Genomic DNA, 17915 nt, shown 5'->3' on the forward strand with positions numbered 1-17915 from the left:
TCATCAGGCTCTGTCTATAAAACCCCATGTGAGTTAATAAGCTGGGATACACTCTCTCTACTATGTCTAGGGCCAAGAGTAGGGAAAAAGTGTTTATTGACTGTACCACCCATCTGAATCCAGAAGGACTCCCGTGCATGAAAGGCATACTCTGCTCTCTGATCAATCAATATCTGCTGATGAGCCCTTGCTGCAGCAAGGCGCTCCTGAATCCAAGCATCTGAAGGCCATTTTTTCTCTTCCCTCTGCAAAGCTGCCAACTGCAAGCGAACACCAATCTCACGTCTGAGAATATCTCGTCTCCTGGTACAAGCAACTGAGCGGTAGAAGTCGCTAATACCAGAAAGGGCAGCAGCCACATGTGATGGATATGGCTACCCACCCTGGACATGAGAAACCCATATCTGCAGGGCTGCCTCTGTAAGGTCCTCCTCTGTGTAAAAGGCATCTGGAATCCTGATGCTGGCAGACCGGCCTCTCAAGTGAGGCTCTGAGATAGCCAGCACAACAGGAAAGTGGTCTGAAGTGGAAACCCCAGCAGCAATGCATACCGATCCACCTCTGTCTAGTGCCCAATCATCTACATAGAATATGTCAATGCGTGCATGAATAGGCATCTGCTGCCTCCTGTTCGACCAAGAGAACAGGAGGGACTGTGGCTGAATAAGAAAGGCATCATCCAACCAAGTATCTCTGCCACAGAAGTGAAAAAGGAAGGCATCCCAAGCTGCTCTCTCCAAAGAGTGAAATCTGCCTTCTCTACCCCCTTTTTTGTCTGACGGTAACTCGACCATGTTAAAGTCACCTCCAATCACCCATGAATCTGCAATGGGGGCCCAGGAGAGCAAATCCTTCTACATAAGGACACGTTCCCCTCTAATGTTGGAGGCATACAGGTTAAGGAAACCAACCTTACGCCCTCCAACCAAAAGAATAATCCACTGAGCTCTAGAGGTAATAATGACTCCGTGTCCAACAACTAAGGGGAGAACCGACTGCGAAACTAAAATAGAAGTGCCCCCCCTGGTGCCCAAGGCAGGCGACCAAAAAGTATGGCCAGAAAGCAACTTGCCTGACTTGGCACAATCTCTAGAATCCAGTTTGTGCTCTTGAATAAATAAGATATCAATGGAACCCCCAATAACACCTGGATGAAGCTTCAGCTGTCTACGGCGGCGATGTGGGATGCCACCTAGGCCCTGTATGTTCCAACTAATAATCCTCATCGATGGGAGGATGTAGAGTGGAACACTTTACCCGACCTAGTGGCGGAAACAAACCCCTCAACAGGGGAAGACCTCCTGCTCGAGGAGGGAGGAATGGAACCAAGTGGCGAAAAATCAACAGGGGAAAGAACCCTACCACCTGAAGAAGAAGCCCTGTCAACAGGAAACCCAATCACTGGCTCCCCAAAAGTAGCGGGCACAAACTCCTCTGGGAAATCTGAACCATCTGCTAGGGCTGAAAATGAGTTCCTGTGAAGCAAGCCATACACCGGAGTGCGAAGGATCCCTTATGAGGGAAGAGGATCAATAGTGTAAACCATCCCCTTCCCCCTATCCAAGGGAGGAAGTGAGGACTGCTCTCTATCCTGTGTCTACCTAGCCACGGAGACCTCTACTGCCTCAAGAAGAGCGTCTGGCACCGCTGATTCTAGGGAAGAAGCTGCAACCGGGGAGGAGGTCGAAGCTTCAGTGTCTTGAACTGTGCGAGGTGAGACTGGAGGGACAGCTCAAGGTGAAGCAGAGTCCACTAATGTACCCTCATGAACTGAAGGAGGGATCTGCACACGTGCCGGAACCCACTGGAGAGCGTTGCGTGCCCCTGAGGTAGGTGGGGGTCGAGGAGCAGGTGATGGACCTGTACCACCGCCCTGTCGAGGCCGAGGAGCAGGTGCTGGACCTGTACCACCACCATCCTGAGGAGGACCGCCATGCGAAGGTCGAGGAGCACGTGCTGGACCTGTACCACCCCTCTGTCAAGGCCGAGGAGCAAGTGCTGGACCTGTACCACCCCCTATCGAGGCCATGGGGCGGTAGCTGTACCAGAGGGCTTCTTGGGGCTTTTCTTCTTCCTGGGGCAATCCCTGGCAAAGTGTCCAATGGTCCTGCATATCCTGCACTGGTCCTGTCTGCCTGAAGTCTCTCCTCTCTGGTGAAAAAAGAAACCATCCGGGCGCTGGATCATAACATGGTCCATCTTGAGGTTAGGATCCTTACAGAGGACCCTAACTCTAGGTACCCCATCAGCCTTGGTTGCCTCTGCTGTAGTCAATGGCAACCCAGGGAGGGGTGGGATCTCAGCAACCGCACCAAAATGCTCCCTAATAACAGAAACAAGTAGATGCTAAACCTGGGGAAGCCCGGGAAATCTGATGAAGAGCGAAAAGATTTCCTTATCTGCCTCCACTGGGTCGAAACCAATATGAAAGGCTTCAAAGAAAATCTTCTTGTGCCCAGGTGTAAAAACTCAGCTTTGAGCACAGTGCTCGCAGCCTCTGGAGTGTCAAAAACAACCCGGAAAAAACCTCGTCCCAGAAGACGAACATCTAACAATCGTGGAGTGAGGTCTGGGGGGAGAGCCGCAAGCATCTAGTCTCTGGCTTGGGATCTGGAGGGGTGAGACTTTCAGAGAAAAACTGTTTGACCCCTTTGTTTTTTACCACAGAAGAGGCATTTGCATTCTCCTTCCAGAGAAAAACTGTTTGACCCTTTATTTTTTACCACAGAAGAGGCATTTGCATTCTTATTCAAAGGCTGAACCATTTTAGCTTGCATTGGCATCTGTGGAGCTCCGGAAGGGCATTGTGAAGCCATGTGCTTAAATTACTTGCATTCAAAGCAAGCACCTGCAAACAGCCCCCACTTGAGCTTGTAAAAGGCACTCCCCATGGAAACATTATTCACAGTGACTGAATATGAAGCTGGAGTGGGATGATCTGTATCCCACAAAATGCAGAAGCGATTCGAATTTCCATTGGGTCGTGGTGGACATACCACCTTACCAAGCGAAGCTGCAATTTTAGGTAGAAGAGAAGACAAGCATTGAGGAAAATCCACAACTTCTACCCAAACAAGGCAACGATGCCGAATCAATGCCTGGTAATCCCGGGTGGGAGACCAAGGCAGAACATGGACCATCTGCTGGCCATAGAAAAGAGGAGAGTGCTCCAGCAAAACCTGACGGTGCTCCTCATCAACCATGATGATCTCAAAAAAGCCCCTTGCTGCATAATGAACTTTTCTGACATAAGAACCACCCAGGGTTCGAGTCAACCAATTCCCAACATCTGCAGCAGCAGGCATCCGTTCTGGGAAGAAAATTATAATGGCATGCTTCGCATACTCCTTAACTGGATCAAATATATCATCCACTTCCACCATAATGCCAGTGGTGGGAAGTGGATCTTTCCAACCTTTACGGGTGTCTTTAAACCCTTCATGCATAACCGCATAAACAAGCTGAGCCTCAGCACAGTCATGAAGGGAATCATCTGAATCCATCACCTATTTTTGTTTCTTGTTGGAAACCGACTTGTCTTTGCCTACACACACACACACACACACACACACATATATACCTTTGTAAGACTAGAATATATCCAATCATACAAATTCAGATTGGTATTATTCTGAAGTCTAAATTTCTACATTGAAAATAAAAGAGAAAACGAAAGAGAAGAAAATTTCTGCATTTCATGTGTGCTCAAGCAAGTATCCCTGAACTGAATGAGCTGTCGAAAAATCCTCAGGACTGCAACAATGTGGACATACATCCATTGTTGTCTTTTTAAGTGCTCATTGCATATACTTTAGTTGTCTTTTTGAGTGTTGATTGGATATACTTTAGTTCTAGGCATGCAACTTGTCTCCTCACACAAGCAGCCATAGAGTAGTTTCAACCCACCTCATGGAACATTGTGGCAATCAAGGAAGAACAAGTCCAACCTACCATGTTGGGGGTGGCCCCTCTACCTCCAAAAGAGAGAGCAAGAGCATGACCAATTCACTTAACTCTAGCGAAGACTCAATTTCTCAAACTACTCAATACTTGTGAAAACACAGAAGTCAAAGGACAGCTCCATCAGGATGTTAAAGCTCATGTAGAGAAATCATGATTTAGGTCAAGGCTACTATGACTGTTCTTCAAAGATAAAGGTAACTTGATCCTAGCAAATTTGTACCTTTTGTAAAATCCTTGGGCATGATGCATCTCTCATTGCGGCTACGTCAAAGGGCATAAGCACTGATTTCAAACACCGAAGAAGTAGTGGTTGCAACTGTACAGCATTTGACACGTCCTCTCTCTACCACTTATGTTTTGGTGATCTTAACTACTGCTCCACCAAAACCCAAGAAGCTCCTAACCTTCTCATAGTTTCACCCATTACTAATGCTCAAGCTTTCAATCCCACCCAATGTCATGAACAAATGACAAGCTACACAATACATTCCCCTTTCTCAATACCTTCCAACAGCCCCTTGCTTTCTAGTAGGTGGTGGGCATGGCAAAGGATGAGGAAGAGGGAGAAAGAGGAATTCGGACAAGGCCTTGGGCAGCCCGTGACATGTTAGCGATGCAAAGAGTATGGACACCATCTAAGCTCCTATTTGACCAGCATACATATGTTGATTATGCTCTTGCAAAGCAATTATATCAGGCTGCAGTTGCATGATATACATCCAGACCAGTTTCCATTTGCAACCATCACACATTCCTTGTACATTGAGAGTAACACACTCCAGATGATCAAGCATATTTACAGTTATGGGACAGGTATGTACAGCAACTAACGGGCTGTCTATGTCTGCATTTCCACCTCAATGTCTAGGCCTAACGGGCTGTCTACGTCTGCATTTCCACCTCAATGTTTGGGCCTCTGCCATGGGAGGAAGCATCAGCCTGAGGAGAGGACAAAAGTGCAGCAACTTCTTCTTCAGGAAACAAGGTCCGATTTGCAGTCACAGCAGCCCAGGTCAAGCCAACACCAGAGTTTTCAGCAGGTTTTTTCCCATGAGAGGATGCACCACTCCAAGTCCAAGAAGGCAAAGGTCACCTGGGGGAGATCACTTTGCGAGGAGTTTGCCATCCATCAGTCAAATTTTTTTCCTTCCCTTGAGGTGGAGAGGACCAAGGCACAGGAAAAGAAGCATTACCATGTGAGACAGCCGGGGCTTTGCCTTTGTCTTGAACAGAGACAAACTCTTTGACCCCTTTGTTTTTTACCACAGAAGAGGCATTTGCATTCTTATCCAAAGGCTGAACCATTTTAGCTTGCATTGGCATCCGTGGAGCTCCGGAAGGGCATTGTGAAGCCATGTGCCCAAATTGCTTGCATTCAAAGTAAGCACCTGCAAACAGCCCCCACTTGAGCTTGTAAAAGGCACTCCCCATGGAAACATTATTCACAGTAACCGAATATGAAGCTGGAGTGGGATGATCTGTATCCCACAAAATGCAGAAGCGATTCGAATTTCCATTGGGTCGTGGTGGACATACCACCTTACCGAGCGAAGCTGCAATTTTAGGTAGAAGAGAAGACAAGCATTGAGGAAAATCCATAACTTCTACCCAAACAGGGCAGTGATGCCGAATCAATGCCTGGTAATCCCGGGTGGGAGACCAAGGCAGAACATGGACCATCTGCTGGCCATAGAAAAGAGGACAGTGCTCCAACAAAACCTGACGGTGCTCCTCATCAGCCATGATGATCTCAAAAAAGCCCCTCGCTGCATAATGAACTTTTTTGACATGAGAACCACCCAGGGTTCGAGTCAACCAATTCCCAACATCTGCAGCAGCAGGCATCCGTTCTGGGAAGAAAATTATAATGGCATGCTTTGCATACTCCTTAACTGGACCAAATATATCACCCACTTCCACCATAATGCCAGTGGTGGGAAGTGGATCTTTCCAACCTTTACGGGTGTCTTCAAACCCTTCATGCATAACCTCATAAACAAGCTGAGCCTCAGCACAGTCATGAAGAGAATCATCTGAATCCATCACCTGTTTTTGTTTCTTGTTGGAAACCGACTTGTCTTTGCCTACACACACACACACACACACACACACACACACACACATATACCTTTGTAAGACTAGAATATATCCAATCATACAAATTCAGATTTGTATTATTTTGAACTCCAAATTTCTACATTGAAAATAAAAGAGAAACGAAAGAGAAGAAAATTTCCACATTTCATGTGTGCTCAAGCAAGTATCCCTGAACTGAATGAGCTGTCAAAAAATCCTCAGGACTGCAACAATGTGGACATACATCCATTGTTGTCTTTTTAAGTGCTCATTGGATATACTTTAGTTGTCTTTTTGAGTGTTGATTGGATATACTTTAGTTCTAGGCATGCAACTTGCCTCCTCACACAAGCAGCCATAGAGTAGCGATATCAACTTTTGCAAGTTTCAACCCACCTCATGGAACATTGTGGCAATCAAGGAAGAACAAGTCCAACCTACCATGTTGGGGGTGGCCCCTCTACCTCCAAAAGAGAGAGCAAGAGCATGAACAATTCACTTAACTCTAGCGAAGACTCAATTTCTCAAACTACTCAATACTTGTGAAAACACAGAAGTCAAAGGACAGCTCCATCAGGATGTTAAAGCTCATGTACAGAAATCATGACTTAGGTCAAGGCTACTATGACTGTTCTTCAAAGATAAAGGTAACTTGATCCTAGCAAATTTGCACCTTTTGTAAAATCCTTGGGCATGATGCATCTCTCATTGCGGCTACCTCAAAGGGCATAAGAACTGATTTCAAACACCGAAGAAGTAGTGGTTGCAACTGTACAGCATTTGACACGTCCTCTCTCTACCACTTTTGTTTTGGTGATCTTAACTACTGCTCCACCAAAACCCAAGAAGCTCCTAACCTTCTCATAGTTTCACCCATTACTAATGCTCAAGCTTTCAATCCCACCCAATGTCATGAACAAATGACAAGCTACACAGTACATTCCACTTTCTCAATACCTTCCAACAGCCCCTTGCTTTCTAGCAGGTGGTGGGCATGGCAAAGGATGAGAAGAGGGAGAAAGAGGAATTCGGACAAGGCCTTGGGCACCCCGTGACATGTTAGCGATGCAAAGAGTATGGACACCATCCAGATCTATACCCACACCTAGAGAGAATGGCAAATGGAACCCCAATGACCATTCAAAATTGCCCAAACAGAGCAGAGGTCGATGCCACGACTCAACTCTACATAATTGAGGTAGTAATAGTGAGGAAGTCTCATATAGTATGCCACATGATATAAGAAGTAGCAAAGAAAACCTCATTGTCCGAGAGTCATTCCTTGTTAGTTAGAGTGCTTGTAAATCATTGTCAAAGACATTATATAGATGTTGGAGGAAGCTACAGAGAACAAGGCTGAAGGGGGGGAAAAAACAAGGCAAAGGCTTTCCTTTTGTAGAGCTGGCTGAAAAAGGAAGGCATCCCAGCTTATCTCTCCAGTAAGTGAATGCCACCTTCTTTTCCCTTCTTTTTATCTGAGGGCAACTCCATCATGTTGAATTCACCTCTAATAATCCATGAGAGAAGTTCCTTCCAGACTCCAAACCCCATTAGGATGTAGCAAACAAAAGATCTACTCTTTTTCTATTTCTTTGCGTGCCATCTCCAAAACCAAAGTCGCTGGATATAGTATCCTACATGTGAGCCTGAGGCACAATATAAAGCCTTCATGGAGCCCATAATCTTATTAATGTCCTCACCTAACTCCTAGGAGTTAAATTTGTGTCATCAGTGAATTGTTGAGTGAATCACGAGTTGCTCCCAAGATGGGAGAACAATGCCTTGAGAGAACCTGATGCAACTTCAGCCTCAATCAGCCAACAAGTGCATTAGCAACCGTGGCGATAGTAAAGATGCAATTGGGCAACCTTGTCGAATAGAGAATTCAAGATTTAATGAGGTAGACATCTTGCCATTGAGGCAACTTCTTGCATTTGCATTTGACAGAAGCAAAGAAATATATGAGATAAGTCTAGGACCAAAACCGATGCACCTCAAGGACTGGTGGATAAAGTCGTCAAAGTTAATCTTTATGAAGCAAATTTCCTGCAAAGGAAGATTCTGCATATTCATTTCCTTCCCAAATTCTTTATGGCATCAAGGACGTGCCTTCCCTTAATGAATCCTTCTACTCCTTCCTGATCTAGAACTGCATCTTAATCTGATAGCTAAAGCTTTGGCAAACACCTTGTCTTCCTCCTTGAGAATGAGTTTAATAATTCCCCTATTTATATTTCACACATTTTGCCAAAATGAATATATAAAGGCAAGGCATATCAACGAGTCACCATATAATAGCGAGATTGAGATGCATCAAAAGTAGTTCAATATCCCTGGAATCCCTGGTTATTAAAAAAAGATACAAAAGAATCTAACAAAACTATATATACAATAAATATATATCAAATTGACATGTCTAAACTAGCATGGCATCAAAAGACCTAGAATATCCTTACCATACATACAAGATGAAAAAAAACTTACAAACCTCACAGCATGGTTGTTGTCGAATTTCCCCAACAGCATATGCATGTAATAGAATCCACAATATTCCCACAACTTCATCTTTACAACTATCATCAAATGCCTTCACCATAACTTCCATAATTGCAATTATGCTTTCATGCACTTCCCTAGCAAATCCACACGTTGATTCAATTGTTCATGTACGTAGATTTGACTTTGTGTGTGTGTGTGTGTGTGTGTGTGTGTGTCTCTCTCTCTCTCTCTCTATCTCTCTCTCTCTCCGCCTCAGCCTCAGCCTCTCCCACTAGCCTCTTTGCTCAGCATCTCCGCCTCAGCCACCGCTCCGCCTCCCCTCCGCTCAGCCTCTTCGCCTCAGCCCCCCCTCACCCGCTCAGCCTTTCCGCCTCTCTCTCTCTCTCTCTCTCTCTCTCAAATGGGGATCAAAATGTGAAATAGGGGCTCGCAACCCATGGGACACACAAATGCTTACAAGTCATGTTTTGGAATTGTAGGGGCTTCCCTTGGCATAAAGGGATAAGCATAAATTCCTTCATTCACGATGCAGACATCATCCTTTTAGGAGAAACTTGGGAAAGTGAAACATGTAGGATCCCAGAGATATCGGGATATGTGGTGCACTCAATATACCAATGGCAAGTGGGGAAAAGAGGGCAAGGAGGTGTTGTGCACTGATCAGAGTTATGCAATACCTAATGAAGTGCAGCAAATGCAACCTGATAGGTTGCCTCATAAAGCATGGAATGCCAGCACAAAGCTTCAAAAGAACTACAAAAGTAAGGTCATCTACACAGGATGGGCAACCGACATAAGAAAATGGTTCAGCAGATGGAAAGTGTGAGCATATTTGACCATGTCGCCTGAAAAGGTCAACATGCAAGAGTTTCAACTGTCTTTACTGAGCACTTTGCGGAATCACTGGTTGACAAGTGAAAAGAGGGTAAAGCTGGAATATTACCAAGACAACATAAATCCCACGTGTTGGTCTACATACATGTCCATAGAGACTCATGCTCAGTCTTATATTAGCACACCTATCCCCCTTCTATATCGCAGAAACATCGCCAGGTTCTGTACCAGATCTCGTACATTTGCCATTGAGCAGGGAGCTTGGATACACCAGCCTAGACATGCTAGAGTCTGTACCCTTTGTGACATGCAGACAGTTGAGACGGAGGTACATGTAGCTCTACAGTGCCCCCGATATGCACATATCAGGGAGGACTACTAGCAGATACTGGGGGACTCCGCTCAGTTGACATCAGTTCTCTTCACTGCCTCTCCGGCAGCATTGGGATCTTTTGTCACTCGTCTTTTTACCTATCGTCAGGAACTCATAGACTCCTGACCCCTCTCCTAGAGGAGACTCTTTTTACATTGTATCGAGACGGGTCCCATGGGTCATTTTTGGCCCCCTGAGGACGCTAATAAATTCTACTTCTCTCTCTCTCGTCCATACCTCTCCTCTCTATACCTCTCCGTCCGTACAGCCCGTTGCCCGTCAACAGCTCGTCAGCAGCCCAATCACCCGTTAGCCCTTCGCCTCAACCAGCAGTTACCTCAACCAATAGCAAACACGCTAACCCTAACCCCGAGTTGGGCTAAACCCCCAACCCAACCCAGGGGTTAGGTTCAGATAGGGGGTTCAACAGACAACCAATTATGGATTGGCCTACCCTCTCCTCCAAGTCCCCCTCAACTCCTTCAACCTCCATCAGGACTCGGTACTCTATAGTTGCAGCCATGACACCATCTCTTTATGCACGGAATTACCAACAAGAAGACTCAAAACGACCCATCCTTGGGCAACAGGATCATATTTTTTATCTGCAGCAGGTAGTGAGAGAGCTACGATTGGAATTGGCAGAAGTAAAGGCTCGACTTCACATTATGGAAGGGCCTGGTAAGTAGGCAGTAATTGATGACGCTGTAAATTCTTGTAAGGATTCCCCCCCTACCCAGCAGCTGGTCTCTACAGTCAGAGATCTTGTTCACATTGAAGTACAAACTGCTAAGAAGAAAGTGATTGTGGAAGTGGACATCAAAGCAAGTAAGTCTGATATTCAAGCAGAGATTAAAGAACACGAAGCTAGAAGTGATAACACACTGAAGATTGGAATAGGACGACTCCCAAAAGATTGGTACAAAGAGGAGGACGCATATAGTGAAATATTGACAAAGATCAAAGCAAGCTTGCCCAACATTGAATGGGTGGATGATGATGAGCAAGATGATGACGACTCCAAGCCAGCTTCTATTATGCACTATAAAGGTCATGCAATCCTTACATTGAAGTCAAAAGATATGCGGATCAAGCTCCTTCGACAATCTTACAAGCTGAAGGGTACCAAAGTATGGATAGCAGAGGAGCTTACACAGGCTCAACTCAAGAATAAGGCAACTGAATTAGCTAAAGTCAAGGCTACCAAAAAGGATGGAAAATGGGCAGTTTACCCTGAAGGCAGTTTACCGTGAAGGCGTAGCTCTGATCAAAGAGTTTAAATCAAAACCAAAAGACTCTCAGTCTTAAACTGATGCATGCATGTTTACTCTTTCATACTATTATGTAGGTACTCTAAAATAATGTGGGTTGCTTTTGCATTCCTTGGGAGCTGCCATGTGCCCTCCCTAAAGCAGATGTACTAGAGGGTTTCTTGCTGTCCCATAGACCTTTTGGTCTCCAGTGGACATTGATAGACTTTCTTTCTTTCTTTCTTTCTCTCAAGACAGCATGAAGGCGATGAACAAACTGGAAATGGAGTATGGCATGGACAAAAAAATAGAGTGGAAAATGCAGGAGCCAAAAGGGCAAGGAAAGCCAGATTAGCAAATGCTAAAAACAAAAAAAAGGATGAACTCACTTCCACGTTGAGAGCAGTAAGAAAAATAGGAAAAAGCTCTATATCTCAAAATTGTAGGGATAGAGGAGAGCATCTCACAGCTTGTTGACTCAGGCGGAGTTCTTCAGACACATCCAGATGCCGATTTCTATGCCTCCCTTCTTATTACAGCAGATCCAGACACTCAGGCCACAGATGATGCTAGAGTGGTTATTTGGCAACACTTACCTAGGTTGGTGACAGGGGATATGACTGTTTCACTTGATGCACTCTTCACCACCGTAGAGTTCAAGACTGCTCTCTCTGCCCTTCACAAGGGCAAGTGTCCTCGTTCAGATAGACTTACCCCCTTATTTTTTATTACTTTTTGGGATCACATTGGGGATCACATTACCTCATCCCTGCAGGGTGTATGGGACTCGGGTGAGATGCCAGACTCACTTTACGGAGGGCCTCATTCATTTGATTCCGAAAGGGGGTTGTAAGAATTTAGTGTCTCAGTGGAGACTGATTACCTTACTGGGTACCTTGTACAAAATTCTAGCTAAAGCTATCAGCCTTCGTCTGCAGCCCTTTCTACTAGATCTTATCCATGATACGCAGACGGGTTTTGTGCATGGTAGGAGCATCTTTGATAACATCTTCTCATTTTGGGAGGCTTTGGATTGGGCCATGCATAATGGCCACAGATTGGCCATTCTACTCTTAGACTTTGAGAAAGCTTATGATAGGGTACACTAGGGCTTTCTGGAGGGCACATTTACTCGTTTTGGCTTCTCAAATGCATAGATCAGAGAGGTGTCAGCCCTCTACAGATCAGCCCACATCCAGGTTCTTATTGGTGGAGTCAGGGGAGACACGTTGGAGATTACCAGATCATTTCGTCAGGGATGCCCCCTAGCCTCCTTTTTATTCCTTTTTGTGGCTGAGGCTATGAGCTATTACATTAGAGCTCAAGCTGGAATCGCAGGGCTCAGGCTCCCTCTGAGGCAGGAGGATGAGCTCTCACACAGTTAGTTGGCAGATGACACGGCTGTATTTTTGGATGCCACTCCACAGACATTGAATTCATTCAGGACAGCGTTGATTTGTTTTGCATTGCGGCACGTGCACACATTCATTGGAACAAATCCAATGGCTTTTGGATCATTGATGAGGACACTCCAGTCTGGGGGATTGACATAGGGTTCACTTGGATTAAAAGGGGAGTCTCCGTCAAATATCTGGGATGCCAGGTTGGGTTGGGCATTTCTCCGGCACAGCAGTTCGCTCCCGTGTTGGAGAGTATCAGGAGGAAACTCATCTTTTGGAGTTCAGCCAGACTTGACCTTACATCCAGAGTTGTGGCTGTGAACCAAGTATTGTTGGCCACTGCTTGGTTTGTTTGCTCATGTTGGTGCACATCTTGATGTTGGATCGCTCAGCTCATGAGACCTATCAGGAACTTCCTATGGAGCGGTTTAGATGGCGCCTTAGATGTTGTAGCCAGGGTGGCTTGGGAGACCCTCATTCTCCCCACAGGAGAAGGGGGTCTCAATATTATTGACCCAAGCTTGCAGTGTATGGCCTTGCTCTGCAAATTTGTAGTATGTGGATTGATGCCTGGATAGCGGCCCTCGAAGGATTTTTTCTCATGCAGCATTCAGTCTTGCACCCCTTCTCATGGGGGAGATTGGTTGGACAGGAGCAGATGGATATTTACTTCAGCCCATCTCAAATCCCCCCCTTACCCTCTCATGGCTGCTATTCTGGAAGTTTGGGGCTACTTCAGAAACACACTTCGCAGAGTTCCACCCACTTCTCGTGAAGAGATTCAAATGCAGCCAGTCATTTGGAATGACTCGATTTTGTATCATCATGGCAGGCCACTTGGAGTGTCACATTATATGCAGTGGTCTAGATGGGAGAGGGGACCTGCCTCTACTATAGGCACTTGGCAGGCCTTTATGAGACTTGTAGAGGATCAGAGACTTTTAGCAGTTGGCCACCTCAGAGGGAGTGCACTCAGGATACAGCAGATACAAGGAGCCATTCCGCCAGAGTGGATTGACACAGATGACATGCTGCTTACAAAGTCCACTTGGTGGGGAGCGTTCACAGGGACGGGCATTCCGTTACAGATCATTGCATTGCAGGATGCACATGAGGATACCCTTGTCTTTAATGTTCAATCGAGAGGCAGACCTATCAGATCTTCTAATGATATTCTTTTGGAGGTTATGTGGAATGACTCGATTTTGGACCATCATGGTAGGACACTTGGAGTGTCACATTATATACAGTGGTCTAGATGAGAGAGGGGACCTGCCTCTACTGTAGGCACTTGGCAGGCCTTTATGAGACTTCTAGAGGATCAGAGACTTTTAGCAGTTGGCCACCTCAGAGGGAGTGCACTCAGGATACAACAGATACAGACAGCCATTCCGCCAGAGTGGATTGACACAGATGACATACCACTTACAGAGTCCACTTAGTGGGGAGCGTTCTCAGGGACGGGCATTCCGTTACAGATCATTGCATTGCAAGATGCACATGAGGATACCCTTGTCTTTGATGTTCAGTCGGGAGGCAGACTTATCAGATCTTCTAATGATATTCTTTTGGAGGTTGCATTTCAGCCTGTCAGGATTGCAAGATTTATGGAGTGGGGCAAGGATTCACAGTGGTATCTTGACCTGATCCTATTCTCCTTGCGCTGGGGTCTTGGAGACTCTGGCTGTATGGTGGTTCCCCTATTAGGTTCTTGTAGTGGGACCCAAGGGAGTGGAAATGGATTGATGAGGGGCATCGAGAGAAGAGCTTTCCCTTCTTTCGCTACACAATTCGAAATGCCCGGAGGTTTCAGCTCAGCAATAGAGGTTGGAGGCCCTCCAAAGTGCCACATTGGGATAGTTTTCAGATTTCCGTAGTTGTGTGAAATAACTTTTGGCGTAGGCTTTGGAAATCCCTCAGGAATAGAAAGATCACTCTTTTCTTTTGGCTTTCTATTCATGGAGGGATTGCAGTGAACCTGTGAAGATCCATTTTTGGGGCTGACCCTACTTGTCCTCGTTGTCACATGGCAATTGAGTCAGTACAGCATTGCCTTTGGAAGTGCAGACAGGCGAGGACGATCGGGAAAGGTGTTACTAGGATTTTCAGCATCTTTCATACAGCACCTTTCTATATGACCTAGGGTTCAGCGGCTTGGTTATCTCTTACTGGCCCACAAGTGTTTTTCGAGGGTCATGATCCAGATCTAGCTTTCATTATATGGCGACATTCAGTGGAGTCTTGTTCCCTCCAGGATGTTCCCCTCACTCCTTTCAGAGATGCTCATGCCTCAGTAGACACGTCTTGGGAGATTTTGGCTAGCATTGCAGCTTGGCATATTTGGAGAGCCAGGTGTACAGAGTTGATGGAGGGTATCCAGGTTCACCCTTCCTAGACTATGGCCAGTATTTGGACTGACACAGTTTACACTCTGATGGCCATTTGGGCGAGCATGCAGGAATCCTTGAGAGTAGCCACTGCCAAGAGAGTTACTTTTTTCAGAGTTTGGAGGGGATCTCTTTTCTTCTTTGAGTTTCCTTCAAGGTTGAGATGGCATTTTCAGCCTCCGCCTTGGTTCTTTATTAGCTCACTTTGAGCTGTTTTTTCCTCATGCATTACATGATGTACTCCCACATTTGAGCTTGCTCTCGCGGTTTTCATTCATAAGTAATTTTCTTGGGGAAAAAAAAAAAGGTCTGACGGAGAAAGGTGCCCATCATGCATATGAGATACCCAGGTCCTCAACACTGTCTCTGTAAGGCCCTCCTCGGTATAAAAGGCATATGGAATCCTAACACTGGTAGAACGGCCCCTCACATGAGGATCTGAAACCATCAGAATGACTAGAAAATGATCCGAAGTGGACACCCCAGCTGCAATGCTAATTGTACCACCTCTGTCAAGAGCCCAATCATCCACATAAAATCTGTCAATACGTGCATGGATAGGCATCTGCAATCTCCTGTTCGACCAAGAAAATAGGAGAGAATGTGGCCGAGTGTGAAAAACATCATCGTGCCAAGCATCCCTGCCACTGCAGTGAAATAGAAAGGCATCCCAAGCTGCTCTCTCTAGGGAGTGGATACCACCTTCCCTACCACCCCTTTTGTCTGAGGGCATCTCAACCATGTTGAAATCTCCCCCTATAATCCAAGCCTCTGCAATATGTGACCAAGAGAGCACTTCCTTTCATAAAATGGCACGCTCTTCTCTAGAATTGGGTGCATAAAGGTTTAAAAGACCATTCTTTTGCCCACCAATTAACTGTAAAATCCACTGCGCTCTAGAGGGGAGAAAAGAAGAAGAAACAGAGATGTAAGTACCTCCCTGGTGCCCAAGGCGGGTGACCAAAAAGTATGGCCTCAGAGAAGCTTACCCGACTTGGCACAATCTGTGACATCCAACTTGTGTTCTTGGATCATAAGAATATCAATGGATCCCCCAGTAACACCTGGATGAAGTTGGTTACGAATCAGCTGCCTACAGCGGCGTTGAGGTACACCCCCGAGGCCCTGAATGTTCCTACTGACAATCCTCATCTACGAGAGGAAGAGGCCGGATGGAAGATCCTACCTAACCTAGTAGCGGAGAAAATCATCTCCTGAGGAAAGTTCCTCCTTTCAAGAGGAGGGAAGTCAACTGGGGATAGCACACCCACACTTGTTGAGGGGGAAACTCTGTCCACGGATGTCTGAAAAATGTGCTCCCCGAGCATAGAGGGTACAAACTCCTCCTCTACCTCAAACTCAGCCAAGTCTACCAGAACTGAAAAAGAATTCATGCAAGTCACCTCTGGCGCAGGAGTGCGAAGGAGCCTTGTGGATGGAGGAGTGGAACCCATAACCCCCTTACCTCTGTCAGGTGTAGACAGAAGTGCAAGAGGAGGGAGGTGTTGCAAGACCTCGTCCTGGTGTGCTGCCTGACCTCGGCCACCAGTTTAACATATTCTCAAGTAAGGCATGGGTCTCTACCATAAGGATCTCCCTAGGTGAGCGGTCCTGCACATGAACACCTGAAGGGGCAAGAGCAGTCTCATCTGCACATGGAACCAGGACAGGAATGTCTCCTGCTTGAAGAGATGGGTCCGTGGCGCCATCAGTGGTAGCCTGAGGTGGAACTGGCTCCCCAACTTTGACATGCACCCAACGGGGGACGACGGAAACAGGATGTATTGATTGTCATGTCCGCACTGAAGAAGTACTAGGACGAGAGGCTGAAGGTCTTGACTGCGCTGAAGAAAAACCAGGACGGGAAGCCGGTCCTGGCTGTGAAGTCGAAGGTCCAACAGTGCGGGAAGAGGTAGGAGCTGGTCGTGAGGAAGGTCTAGGTCGGGTGGAGCTGTGAGGTGCACTTGTGGATCTTTTAGGTCTTTTCTTATTTCTTTTCCTTGGGCAATGTCTGGCAAAGTGCCCAAGGGTCCTGCAAATCCTACAATGGTCATGTCTCCCTGTAGTCTCATCTCTTTGTCTGAAGAAGGAGCCATCTGGACGTTGAAGCATAATGTGGTCATCTGAGATGTTAGGGTCAGAGACGACGACCCTAACACACGGTACCCCATCCGACCTGACTGCCTTTGCTGCTGAGGAAGGCATCCCAGGGAGAGGGGGGATCTCTGTAACCATCCCAAAGGCGGCTCCAATGGAATGCAAAAGTCAGTGGTACACCTGAGGAAGGCCGGGAAATTTGATGAAAAGAGACGTCATCCAGCTATCCTACTCGACAGGATCAAACCCCAATGAGAAAGGAGTCAAAAAAATCCTCCTGGAGCTCAGTGCTAATGCACTAGCCTAAAGCAATGTACCTGCTACCTCTGAGGAGTCAAAAACAACCCGGAAGAATCCTCGCCCAAGCAGACGAACATCTGTGAGGTGCCCTGAGAGGTCTCTAGGTAGAGCAAAGAGCATCTGTAATCCGAAAGGATGAGACCCATGGATGCGAGCAAAAAGTGATGACGAACTCTCTTGCTCTACATCTGTTTTAAGTTGCTGCAACTCATCTTTTGAAAAAATAACTGTTTTTGCGGCCGGTGGGAGTGGATGGAGATTGGCTAAAGGCAAAGCCATCGCTTATCGAGGTGGGTGAGGCCGACTCGAACACGAAAAGGTTCCATCTGCCCTAAGCTACCCGGGATCGATGAAGGAGGAGGAAGGTGAGCTAAGGAGGAGGAGGGGCTGAGGAGGAAAGGGAGGAGGGGGAGAATGAAGAAGAGGATGAGGAGGAGGGAGGAAAAGTAGGGGAAGGGTGGAGAGGATGAGGCGAGGGTAGAAGAGGCCGCGGGGGGGGGAGGGTAGAGGAGGCGGGGAGGAGGGTAGAGGAGGTGGGGGGTAGGGAGGGCTGAGAAGGGGGTAGAGGAGGCGGGGGAGGGAGGGTAGAGGAGGTGGGGGAAAGGCTGAGGCGGGGGGAGGAAGGGAAGAGGCGGGAATAGAGGAGGCAGGGGAGAGGGCTGAGGCAGGGGGTAGGGAGCGGGGATGAGAGGGAGGAGAGGTAGGGAGCGGCTGAGACGGAGGAGGCGAGGTAGGG

The 17915-nt window shown here is 46.8% G+C and overlaps 1 protein-coding gene across 1 annotated transcript in view; it reads right to left on the reverse strand.

Moving 5' to 3' along the window:
• LOC147896760 (uncharacterized) overlaps nt 1-17915 on the reverse strand; it is a 106982-nt gene that overhangs the window by 76938 nt on the left and 12129 nt on the right. Inside the window, exon 3 of the mRNA XM_087381144.1 lies at nt 8528-8672. Coding sequence (XP_087237270.1) covers nt 8528-8672 — 145 coding nt within the window. The remainder of the gene's footprint in view (nt 1-8527; nt 8673-17915) is intronic.

Source organism: Dipteris shenzhenensis, chromosome 11 (assembly GCF_047967505.1).
Source record: "Dipteris shenzhenensis isolate YYH24624 ecotype China chromosome 11, Dip_SZ_1.0, whole genome shotgun sequence".
Lineage (NCBI taxonomy): Eukaryota > Viridiplantae > Streptophyta > Polypodiopsida > Gleicheniales > Dipteridaceae > Dipteris > Dipteris shenzhenensis.